The sequence below is a fragment of the Strongylocentrotus purpuratus genome, unplaced genomic scaffold, assembly GCF_000002235.5.
Source record: "Strongylocentrotus purpuratus isolate Spur 01 unplaced genomic scaffold, Spur_5.0 spur5_contig_861, whole genome shotgun sequence".
NCBI lineage: Eukaryota > Metazoa > Echinodermata > Echinoidea > Camarodonta > Strongylocentrotidae > Strongylocentrotus > Strongylocentrotus purpuratus.
In genome coordinates this window covers 2,134,291-2,147,895 of record NW_022145570.1, presented here as the reverse complement: position 1 = coordinate 2,147,895, position 13,605 = coordinate 2,134,291, and the positions used below count along the sequence as shown (strand labels likewise).

Here is a 13,605-nt window from a genome sequence, read left to right as displayed (position 1 = left end):
AATTGTCATTTGTTATGACAATAAATTACATGTTTAACAAAGAGGGGTAACATTGTCACTAGGGCTTATGTCGTATAATCCACTTGGGACTACTCGAGGGAGCCTGGGCAACAAATATGGCCTACTTACTAATTTCACAGTAATCACCACTGAATCCTGTAATGCAATCGCAGAAATGTCCATTAACAAGATCCATGCAATTCCCACCATTCATGCACGGCATGGAGCCACATTCATTGATATCTGGGAATAAAACATGCGTGATTAATGTTTATGGAGGGCATATTTATCCAAAGTATATAACACTTGAAAATGGTTAACGTTTTCCCCGCATACAAAGGATCATGCAACAAAACTTGACAAGGCACAGTCTACCTATCTACCTGTGGAGGTGCCGTGGTCGATTTATGGTTCATTTCACTTGGCTCTCAATCAAAGGGTTGAGGGTTCGAATCACAGCTCGGCTCTCTCGTCTATTTTCAATACATCAATCTACATTTACCAATCTCCATTAGGTGTAAAAAGGGCACTTTGCAGGATTTAATTCTTGAAATGCACTGTACGCTTATTACGGCTGCCAGAGCCAGAATTAAGGATATTCATTTCCAAACTTCTGTGGAAGTGCATTGGTCCGTTCTATCATAACATGATATGTGCTATACAAGAACGGTTTATTTTTAATAATGATAATATTATTTGTATTACTATTTCTACATCTACTGTTACTACTACTCTTATCATTATTATTATTATTATAATTATTATTATCCTAGCGGGACTTGTTATATGTTCCCCTTCGCTGACATAAACGTTATGGGATTGTAGCGGGGGTAAAGTGAAACTTTGAACGTGACCTTGGACGTCATTGACGTGTCATCTGGCAGTACAAGCCTATTTAGATCACCCATTTTGCTTTTCGTTCTAAAAACAGTTCGGCAAGGTATTACCCAAGTTTTGGTGAAAAGGGAACGTGCATGTTTATTGGGTAAAATGTCACTCAGTATTGAAATAAAGTGTACTCGACTTGGGTAAAACCGACTCAAAATTGGTTACAATTTTACCGAATAAACATGCCAGATGGTTTTAACGCCAAGGCCATGCAGACCCAGCGTCCTCCACATCGCCAGGCTCGTGTGGTGACTCGGAAAGAATAACACCTCGACCTTGCTATATTTAATCCTAGAAACCTTGTAAACATACTGTATATTATCCATGTAGCCATCATAAAAACAATTTTCGATATAAATTTCAAATGCAGATGATGAGAATAACTGTTTATATATACTAACCGTCTCCGCAGTTTCTACCGGTATACCCAGGCGCACAAATACATGAGTAGTCATAGTATTTATCCATACACGTTGCGTCATTTAGACATGGTCCAGACCCACACGAATCAATATCTTGGTGAAAATATAAAGAAAGAATAACATTTATTAATGTGAATTCTCAATGCATTATACAATGTATGTTTTGACAAACAGGAAAGCTATTAATATGTACCTATTATTTCGTTAATTGATTAAATTATCAATTCATTTGTCTCTCTTTCTAGTGATTTTATTTCGTCGATTTAATCGTGTTGTGTAACATAATAAAGATAAATTTTGTTTGTAAAAAAATACGTTTCGAGTGGACGGTGTAATAATTGTCATTACCTAAAGGATGCGTGATAGTCCATTAGGAGAACTGCGGTTCCCTTGGAAGGGACTGCATATATATTCTGCTTGCATTTACAACCATACTGGCTGTAAGATGAAATTAACTACCCTGACCAAACCGCTATCATCATTCAGTGTTTTAGGCAATGAGAGTAAACAATACTTCATCTTACATCGACCACTATGAAGAATATTATTAGGCAGATACATCTGAATATTGGCCCTGTACAATTACTGCCATAAATTAGAAATAATACTGAGCAGCATTTCTGTACATTAAAGATTTTTTAAAAGGCGAAGGAATTCGTATCGTTTAACATAACGTGAAATTATCACAATAAATTTACATTACTAATATTAATATTGGGAATACATTCACGGGCCCTGCATGGATCAAAGAACCATTCTTATTTCACCGATAAGGATAAAAACTATAAATACAAATCGTTTACAAAAATTAATACTGGAAAAAAATAACGAGACGTTTTTCTTACCAGCCGTATAAGAAATGCGATAACCCGGACGGCCTACGTTTTTGTCCGAGAAGAAGTAGAAGAAGATTTGGTTTGTGTCGTTGAATACATATGTCCTTTCGCTCAGGCCTGCAAGGTCATTACCACGTTCATAAATGTCCGGTTGATTGGGATCTACTTCATAGATTGGGGACCTTTTCCAAAAATGAGGGTGTCCTTGAGCGGTGATTCTAAATCGAATTCCTCTAGGATGAGCGTGATTTGTGTTGCATCTGCGATTTTCAGATGAGAGTAGCAATCCTGACGATTTGGGTAATCATTAGGGTAACCGGGACTCGTGATATTCCCTTCACTGTCGTAGTAATTGATATTGCATCCAGCGACCCCTGCGAAGAATTTAAAATATTTTAAAAAGAGATATTATTTTATAGATTGAACGTTTCTATTCCGATGCAACCCTAAATCACTAACAGAGTGACGACAACCGATGAAAAAGTTGCATAAATTGACGACCGTGTCCGGACACCTACCCCCTGGACATCCACCCCGGAAAACTATCCCCCAGACAACTACCCCCTAGGGCAAACGATGGTTATCATATGGGTAGTCGAAAATCGTTTGCCGACCAAACTGGTCGTGAAAGAGTTTTTTCTTAGCTTTTCCAAGAGTAGGCAACATATCTCAAATTGATCGGTGACTTATCACCAAGTGATCTTCATTGCTTGACGACTATTTCCGGGCTGTGTTTGGCTGAGAAAAGAACGGAAGCTGATCGACGAATGATATACGATCAGTCGCCGATAAACGTTCTCAGAACGCCGCCAACTAGTAAGGGACGCCAACAAGGCAGCAGAGTTATGCATAAGGTGTCTAAATATCAATTACTCTTGGATTGGGAATCTGCCAAGGTTGGGTATATTTTGTTTCGATACGTGTACGTGTACCAATTTTCATTGTTTGCATAATAATGTAGAACATTGTGTAAGAGGTGTTATGGACTAGTGGATAAGTCACCCGACTGCATATCATAAGGTACGGGGTTCAAGTCCAACCGTGGCACTAATGTCCTTTGGCAAGACGTTAATCTACATGTGCCACTCTCCACCACCCAGGTGTGAATAGGTACCTGGTATGCTTGAGCGCTAGTTACTTTGTCAGCTCGGCGCCATGAGCGTCAGAACCTAACGGATACCGGCGCTATATAAATAACCATATTATGATTAAGAGTAATATACAGGCAATTGATTACGCACGCTATCTCTGTGTAAAGCTTTCGTCCTCATCAGACTTCTTCAGAAAGTTCTTAAAGACCCTATCCGTTGAAAATACTTAATGTAAATTGAAAACTGAATTATGAAGGAATAAAAAGTATTAAACCTTTCATTAATGCACACAAGCAAATTAAAAACCTCATTTTCTGTACCCCCTCCAAATAACGTCTCAACAGAGGTCAATTTGCCGAAGTTACAGAGACGACATAACATGTAGACCCGATCGGTTCACCTATATATATATATATATATATATATATATATATAGCTAAGGCGATGAGCCGTGCTTAATTGATGCAAAGTCATTGTGAATATGCGTACACATGTCATCAATTCGATAGCAAGTTTTTAGGTCAACAAATTCCGATTTTCAAAGCTTTAGATTTTGATTTTTCAGAAAGCTGACACTCCTCTGACATTGTAAATACTCGTCTAACATGGCATATAATTGATAGTATTTTAATCTATGGCTTATAAACTTTCCGTTGATACATAATTCAACCATTTCATATTTCAATTCGGATATGGTCATTAAGTTAATTCAAGAACCTTTCTCTCTGTACTGCAACTTGTGATGATTGTTTGCAGTCCTGCCATGCTCGGGGTGAGAGATGACAATCTTCAAGTAGGCCACCCTGATTCAAGTAATGATCTAACAAAATCGACGTTTAGCAATGCGTTACTACTCTTAGGTTTAAGGCTACAGATATCGCAAGAAAACTGCTGACCCTCACTAGGTATTTATGAGTCTTTTCTTACCAATAAATGATTCATTACAGTTCTGTCCAGAGTAAACATTTTCCTTTTCAGGTTGCGATGGAACAGGAGCAACTGGACATTGACAGTAGTACCCCAAAGTAGCATTGACACAAGGAGCATTCTCTAGACAAGGATCCGAAGAACAGTCTGTGAATGCAAAATAAAGGGTCATTAAATATACATGTATATTTAAAATATTTTTGAAAAAAAAATATCAATGTTTTATTGAATCAATTAAATTACTGTCATAACATGGAATTGATAAATGCCTACGAGCCAAAATACAGCTGTGATCATTAAAAACAATTAAGTGACAGAGAGTACGAAATAAATAAACTACGAAGATGAATAGGTAACAATGAAACAGGTCCGAAACTAACAGGGGTGGGAAATATTAGGAATGAAACTCAACGGACCCCCAGACCGACACCACCACGAACGAACCGACCGGTCACCTGGGGTCGTTGCATGGAACCGTTTGACCAACTCCATATCAGTCCTTTCTCTGTCCGCGAAGTACGGAGATGTCAGGAAGCCGACAATCCGTTTTACCCGGTTTATTTATATATTTATTTACCTATTTATTCATTCATTAATTCATTTAATTATTCGGTTATCCATTCAATCATGCTTTCATTCATTATCTAGTTAGGTATCCTTTTTGTTTGACAAGCAAAGATCATCAGTATATGCAATACATAAAGAAAGCCACACATTTCTTGCATGAATCAAAAGAAGACAAAAGACTTGATGCATGGCTGATCGTCAACGAAATGGAGTTAAGTCTTTTGTCAACTCTGTTTATTGCTACGGCAGGCAGCTAGTGAAAACGAATTCGTTTGATCAAATTTGTTGGTCAAACAGTTTTGAGCGTTAAGTAACGCCTAGCAGGAATGCTCCCCAGGCAGTGGAGATTGTGCACACAGTGTGTGCGGGCAAGCACTGAATCCAATGACCGGGGTAATAGTATATTTGTAAAGCTCTTAGAGACATTGTACTCAGCGCTATATAAAAGCTAAATATTATTATTAAATGCAAGCATTATTTTAAACCGACAGAACTTTGTTATTCCTGGCTCATTTTTCCTGATTGAGTTGTCATATATTTATAGAAATGTGATTTTCTCTTTGAAATTCAAATACCGCCCGCCAAATTACTTTTTGGTACCCTCTCTCCAAATTGTTTTTAATCGTTCAAGCGTGAAATATGCGTCATAATGAGTTGCATCAAATGAAAGAGGAGCTAAGCTTTACAAATAAGTGTCATTTATTGATTATAATTGTGATTAAATTATGATAAAACATCGATAATTCTCGGTTTCGTTTTTTTTTCTGGGACGCACTGTATATGTTACTACTAGACCATGATGCATTCCTGTCACACCATTCCGGCGCCAATGTTCATATAATCCTTTGTCTTCGTTTGACGCAATCATCGCTGACGGGGAAGCGACCTGAATGCATATCTCGCTCATTCTTTTGACTTTTTCCGATCGTGGATTTTGTCAGTATTGTTTGTGTTTAAAGGATGTATTTCAGTTTATTCGAGCTTCAATGGACCTCTTCATTACTATCTGGTTCAAATTCATTACACGCGCCGAAGACAAAATTGAAAGAAAGCTCAGTCCGCCCTCATGGAGGAATGTATTAGGCTGTATGAGAACAAAGAAGAAGAAGAGAGAACAATCACCCACTAATATGGCTGATTCCTTAGAGATATCTTTCGCTTTTGTCATGGAAGGGATTTTTTATATTCAATTATGCCAACCTAGTAAAAACGAGATTGAATACGATCTACCATGCATAGATTAGAGTCGTGTTTCTAGATAATCCCCGTAATGAAGCATTTGCTTTTATATCCAGTTAGAGCTTCTATATCTCATAATCAGACGAGAAAACATCAAATGAAAACTATAGTTCTGTACTAAGAATGCGCAAATTTCAAACGCTTTTCACCTGCACGTCAAGTTACTTTTATTTCTTTCTCTTTTTGCATCCATTCTGTCTAAGCTTATTTGATGAAATACCTACGAGGAAGCATTATAAATTAATTATTTCCACCTTCCCCGGATCTCCTTCCCTTTATCTGTGTATAGGAAAGTTACACTGCAAGGCGTGGTTAGACTGGCCCGGGTATTATGTGGTTTTGCATATTTATATGCTTATATCAACAATACAAATATGATTCATACTAATAGACAATAAAGTCACAATTAATACATTCTTTCAACAACAAAATGACAACATACACCTTCCATTTTGTTGTTATGTGGCTTTTAGAGCAATTTATCATAGACCACAGGACCACACCCTCGGCCTATACAGATGTCTGATCAACATTACCGGGCCGTGGAAGGCATCATTCCCCCATACAACCGAACACACACCCCTTTATCCTCAAGAATGTTATTACAGCATGTATGAGTAATGTAAGCTTTTCGGGGCGTATTCTTATCAAGGGGATATCTTCCCTTAGATTAAACCAATGAATTACCGACTCTCACTTAACAGGAGAATAGAGGATTCTTAGAAGAACGATGCATGACACGTCTTCACCTACATATAGGGATATCCTCCCTTATTGACATGTTGTATTTGAAAAGGTAATTCAAATTAAAAAAGATTTAAAAAAAAATAGATTTGTATATATCCTTCACCCTCGAGAAAGGAAGACCGTTCATGCATTTCTGTGTTGTTTTGAAAACTACCTATTCCAAGCACCAAAGATTCTCATAAATGGCCCAAGGTTTAAATTTACCTACTTATTACTCATCAAATGACCTTCCGCTAACCAGCGTGATGCTCTCAGGTCATTTATCTCCATGGGTTTATGATTTTTGTCTTTTTTTAAAATATTTTTCCGTTTTCTTGCATGTTGTTTTTAGCTACTTATAATTACCTTCTGTTTGTATCTTGCTTAGTTAGTACTATCATATATAGTCTCTCTACCCCCCCCCTCTCTCTCTCTCTATCCCTCTCTCTCTCTCTCTCTCTCTCTCTATCTTTCCCCTCTCTCTTTCACACACACCCTTTTTTTATTTCTCTCTTTCCATAATATGTCTTTTCTTTATGCACATATAATTTTTGTTTGGCTCGTTTTTCATTTTCTAGCATTCTTTTATTGTTTTGCTCTCTCTCTCTCTCTCTCTCTCTCTCTCTCTCTCTCTTTGTATGTCTGTCTCTCTGTCTCTCTCTGTCTCTCTGTCTCCCTCTGTTTCTATCTCTATCTATTTCGTTCTTTCTCTGTCTCTGTCTCTCTCTCTCTCTCTCTCTTCCTCTCTCTCTCGCTCTATAACTCCCAACATGCTTGAATTGTAGTATGATCAGATTGTTTATGGCCTTTTACATCCATTATCTGGATAAAAGAGATTATTCCTTTTTTCTTCGCTTTCACCCTTGATCAGCAGAGGAATTATTTCGTGGGAGTACCACCAGAAACAGCAAATAACCAGTCATTGATCTGCACTTGTGTGCATCGGTTTGTGACGATCGACAAATTCCGCAAGTCCAAGTTTACGGTCCCAAGGTCTTTACACATTCAGGCTGCACAAACTTTAATGTAAACAAAGTATTTAACTACATGTACATTTTTAGTAACTTGTTGATTCATTTCGGGCTAAATGACGAACAAAAAATAAATATATCATTGTGCAATTTAAATGACTTTTATTTGTCGGCGTTGATAATTTTCAGTCATGGTCCTTCATTCTCAATCAAGTATTTTACGATGTTCCCATCAGACCAAATCCCTTTACAACTTTCCATGTCAGGAGAAGTATCTGAAACTGTATGCGCTTGCGAATAGACAACCAGTGCGGAGGCGCGATAGCTCAGTCTGTAGAGCAGTGGTCTCGTAATCCGGTGACCCGGGTTCGAAACCAAGTCGATGCGCTAGTGCCCTTTGGTAAGGCATTAATCCTCATTACCAGGGTCCTCTGCTTGCTTACTTACACGCATTTATGCTTTCTTAGCAGTCAAGTAAAATAACCTCCATCACCAATAGCTTCAGAAGAACGAGAGAGATGTGTTCAAATATCAAAGGGGGAGAGAGCCCTTTGCTCAGTGAAATTTCATTAAAAATATTGTATTACTCTGGGGATGCATTAGGGGTCAAATCCCAAAGTCTGCCAAAATCCCCCCCCCCCTCGCACCTCACCCCCTTCCTGGACAGATCGCAGTGAAGTGGTTATAACACTTGGTATCACGCGACTGGGTCGTAGGTTCAAACCGAACTACTTTTTCTCAATGGAATACAATATTCGTGACGTTTATAGGTCATAAATATCAAGTGTGCTAGTTTTTAAGGTTAATTGCTTTTTAAACAGAGGTCCTCTTTGTTTGGGTCTTTTCGGGTTTAACAGCCTGTGACGTAGTGTTAAAGGCTATCTATATTAGTTTGACAAAGTGATACCTCTAAAGAGAGTTACATTGTCCGGATTGAGATTGTCCACCAAAGATATAGTTTACTCCGATATGTACCATGTAACACAATACTGGCCATGTCTTTAATCATATATTTTACAATTCTTCATCAGGCGATAATAAGTAAGGTACATTTTTGTCGTGGTATAATGAATCTCAGTCTGAGGGTCGAGGGTTCGAATACCAGCCCGGCACAAACATTCTTTGGCTAGAGATCAATCAAAACATGTGCCACTCTCCACCCAGGTGTAAATGGTTACCTGGTTATGCTAGGGTAATATTTAGTATATATTTAGCAGTATTTATACATAGCCTATTAATGTGGCTACCCTGGGTAAATAAGGCCCAATTTTCATTATTATTAGGTTTTATTGAAATGTATTATCAACAAATGATCATACATAGTGAACAGTGTAACACATAGCGTTCTGAATTAATAAGTGTCTACAAAACAAACAAATCCAAACAAACAAAACAAAACAAAACAAAAATAAAACAACAACCAAAAGGGTCGATTCATTCAATGTTGGATCTTGCAAACCTCAACTGTTAACATGAATATGATCATGTTGATTAAGATTTCCGCGGCTCATAAACGGGGCGTGTCTTTTGTTAAAACAGGTACCATTAAACTCAGACTATTGTCCAATCAGGTTCCCGCATACAGTGAAATAGTTCCAACTAAAACGCTTGATCTCGCCTGATTGGCCCATGCATGCCGGAAAAGTCACGACTGAGCGCAGGTGTTGTCGGGTCGCAACTCTTGTGCAACGAAGCCCCAGTTCTTTTTCAAATTTAATCTGCATATTATGTTTCACCTTGTAATACTTCTATTTGTGTTTCTAATATGCAATTTCAATATTTTAACAAATCCTGGGCGTCAATCCTTACGTAATACCTATTGTTCAGGGGGGGGGGGGTGATCTATTCATTCATCCCCCTGAACAATAGGTATTACGTAAGGATTGACGCCTATGTAACACAAATTTATTGCTTTAGATTTTACTTTGCTTGTCTCAAATTTTCTTTTCCACTCTTAAACCCCTCTTTAGTCTTTTCCATTGGTCCTTGGTTTTCAGGGTTCTTCATCTAGGTCCTGTTACCTTCTCCCATAACACTATTCCTCAAGAAAAGAAATCGTCTCTTGATCTGACCAAACAAGACCTTTTCCTATTTTCTCACTTTGCCTCATTCTCTCACAAGTGTTTGATGGAGATATGATGAACTAGCATTTGGTATTTCATGTTAGTTTTCATTTAAAAAATATGAAAACATTCTGTTATACTATAATAAAAACAATTTTTATTCCGCATTTCTAGTAAGGGCACAGAAATTTAAACCCGGATAGTGGTACTAATAACTTAGTTATGTTCCATAATGTTTCGCTAAAACAATAATAGCAGGATGATCTCTTTACCATTCCTCTTTCTCTCTATCTACCCCTGCTCCTCTCTATTTCTCCGTCTGTCACTTTCTCTCTCCCCTCTCACTCTCTCTCTCTCTTTCTCTCACCTTCACTCTCTTTCTTTTTCTCTTTCTCTCTCGTTTTTTTTTTAACTAGCAACAGAAGCTTTCTAGTTCCTCAGTCGTTTTTTTTTCATTCATTCTCTTTTTCTTCAATTAAAACCTGATCTTGAGTTCCAGTATCAAATTTTCGAGTGAAACTATATTAAAGTATTTTCGAATCGTTCAGCAGGAAATGTAAATTACCTACCGAAAACTTGCTACAAATATTTGTTTTTATTTCAATGGGCGTGTGAGAACAATATTGACTATGCAAGCGGGTAGACGGGGGATTCTCGTTTTACTTCCTTATCTTTCTCAAATCATTCCTAGCAAAAATCTTTTGGCAAATTAATAATTCCTTTTCATCTGTAGTCTTGAACATGGAGGTTGAAAATTCTTTGATTGTGCATGTGAGAACCTATTTTCGTCATTTCTAAAAGTCAATTTGACATTTAAATAGAAACTCAGTTATTTAGTAAAATCAGGATATAAATGTTGTTTAATCACATTTTATCACATCAATGAACTCGCATTCAGCAATGCAGAATTATATTAGGAACATTAAATGAGGCTTGACCACAAAAGCTAAGGAGAAACGACTGTTAAAGAGAAGGTTGAGTTCTGGGAAGAAGTAAAAATAATTTGTGAGCGTTATCATTGTATTATGCAAGTGTGGAAGAATATCAGATAAAACATGTTCCCTGAAAAGCATGGCTCTTCAAATGCCTTAATATTCTAAGTATGGCATGTAACATCATAACAATCGGGACGGAATTTTATGCCACATGTTCGGGTAGTCCCATATAAATCTTTCTGTCTACAGTGATTGTAACTTTACCAAGACTTGGCCAAATTTCTTATCATGTTGACGATTCCAGAACCTTGCAGTACACACCGATACTTATATGTTAGAAGATCAACCTTTTCTGATCGATTCCACAACGTTTCTTTCACAATGCAATCGCATGACCAGAACTCAACGTTATCTTTAAACTACAGAATGTTCGAGGGCTTGGGGGCACTGCACTTTAATAGTAATTGATAAAAGAAGGTACTCTGTCATGACTACAAGCATACATCCGCCTTAAATAGGTGCAACTGTTAATCAATAGTAAAGAAATAAGAATGGAAATATGATTCGGTGTGAGAATGTAATGTTACGTTTGAAACATTACGGGTGTGACAACTGGCATCCTCTACCAACCATTTGAAACTGTGCAAAGAGTTCGAAGTTTAAACGTGGTACAAGTTTGAATAACTCATAATTCATTGTTCGTCTCATTGTAAACCATGCATGATGCAAACAGGAAATACTTAGTAGAATGCAAAAAGAGACCAGCCCAAATTAAAGACAACCCCTGATCAACGATGGAAAATATAATTTCATTATGCAAACAAAAAAACTGGATATCGCAAACACTTAAAACAAATAACTGTATATGGTGCCAATGGATACGGCCTCACCGAACAAAGTATAATAGAAGATTTACTCCTGGGCCATATGTGCCTATAGTGACCAAAACTGAACGTTTTGTTTTACCTTCGAAAGGTTTCTTGATTAATTCTGGTAGATGATTTGGAGGTTGACCAAACTGGATAATTTCAGAAATACTGAAAAGGTGTGTCTAGGGAATGTGTAAGTATTTAGACACGTATTAGAGATCCACTTGAATATGCTTTGCTCTTCTACATTTTCCACTCTCCACCCAGGTGAGAGAAAAAACCTATCTTTGTCCAGAGTGGATCTCTAATACAAGTCTAAATACCAACACATTCCAAGACATGCATGTATTCATTAAATGCTTTAGCGCCTTATTATGGTAGCTCAGCTACAGTCTGGGTAATGATATGATAATTTGTATTACGCGCAGTAGAGTATATTTATTTAGAAGCTGCGTTATATAAATAAACCTGTTATTATTATTATTATTATTCATACTCGAGTCAAGAATACTCCTTTCTCAGAATTCTGTTTCTCAATATACCTGTAGTCAGTAGCCGTTCTGTATTTTCTTACAATTTTCTAGAGGCTGGATGTTTAATGTAATAAAGTGTCACCAGAACCGCAATTCCATACAAATGGTTACCCTTGCCCCCTTCCCCATATCATCGTTACCATCCCTTTTTCCTTCTTCCTCTCTTTAATTTCTTATTTTTCTTCTTCTTCTCCTCCTTCTTTTACACTGTTCTTCTCATCCTTCCCCTCACCCAACATTTTCTTCTTTGTCCTCCTCTCTTTCATCATCTACCATCAGCACCATCCCCATCACCACTACCACCACCATGGCACCATCATCACATTCATTATTACGTCACGCCATAGAGGACAACATCGAATTGTGTGTGAAGCTATTACGGTATGACTTCTGGAAATTCAAGTTACAGGAAGCAGTGTGGTAATACTTGCCTTGGCAAAAGCCAGATGATACAAGTGTCGCAAAGAACATGACGACAAATTTCCAGGACATCCAGGACGACATCATCATGAAAGGTATTCTTGAACAAATTTCGTCTGAGAAAAGAGACAGGTCACTTTGTTCAGGTTCTTCAAAAAATGAACAATTTATCTGTAGAACGAGACTTCCTCGGTGCCAGAAGAGAATACTGTAACGCCTTCCTCTTTGCTCGGCAGCCCAACGTGGGAATGGTGTGAATCCGCCCAGCTTAGACCCACTTTTCAAGTTTGGAGTCAATGGACCCGAAACACCAAGGGGTGTCGCCCCGAAATACTCTGACTCGTGGGCGCATGTCCTGCTTTCGTTTACCTGTGTACACCAATGTTCATGGTAATTTGGTTCTCACTATGCGATTTTCAGTTACAGTTACTCCTTTTTTGTTGAAATTCCAGAGTATAAAAAAAGCTCAATATAGTCGTGACAAGATGGATACTGATTAGTTTGTAATCTGGATGTGAGCTTTGCCAGTACATGAGCATTGTATTTTACTGTATTCACTTTAAGCCGTGGAGACATTCAGCATATAGATTGTCAAAACTGCCCTTGCTGGGAAATTATTTGGACCTATAGTAAATATTATTTATTAGTATTCCATAGATTTATTACTACAATTAAAATCAAATCAAATCGTTATTGTTGCAAATGATTCAGGACTCAAATTAAACTTTGAGTTAATACAGAATCTTACTTTAATTTGTTGTTATTTAGTTTGTTACGTTGTCGATGGAAGTCCAGGATAAGATTTTGAAAATAATTCTTTAGGATATAGATCAAACCTTTCAAAGTTTTATTTTATATTAGATAAGTTCACTTTTCACTGGAGGAGGAAATGCTTGTGAAAACAAATTAACAGGGCTTACATCTCTGGGATTACACTGGGCGAATGTGAGATATTAATTCATATCTAATCTGACAAATCAACAGAGCTTACATTCTTTAGGATTACATTGGGTGAATGTGAGATATTAATTCAGATCTAATCTGACAAATCAACAGAGCTTACATTTTTTGCGACTACACTGGGTAAATATTTGTTTAAGGATACCATATTTGAAAAG

The 13,605-nt window shown here is 37.4% G+C and overlaps 1 protein-coding gene across 1 annotated transcript; it reads right to left on the bottom strand.

Annotated features, from left to right (window-relative positions):
- Positions 1-2,308: 2,308 nt before the first annotated feature.
- LOC115929840 (fibropellin-1-like) lies at positions 2,309-12,810 on the bottom strand. The gene is made up of 3 exons (XM_030999860.1): positions 12,499-12,810; positions 4,165-4,311; positions 2,309-2,520 (listed from the first exon to the last, which is right to left on the bottom strand). The coding sequence occupies exons 1-3, from the start codon at positions 12,575-12,577 to the stop codon at positions 2,309-2,311; spliced, it is 438 nt and encodes a 145-aa protein (XP_030855720.1). The 5' UTR covers positions 12,578-12,810.
- Between the last annotated feature and the right edge of the window lie 795 nt (positions 12,811-13,605).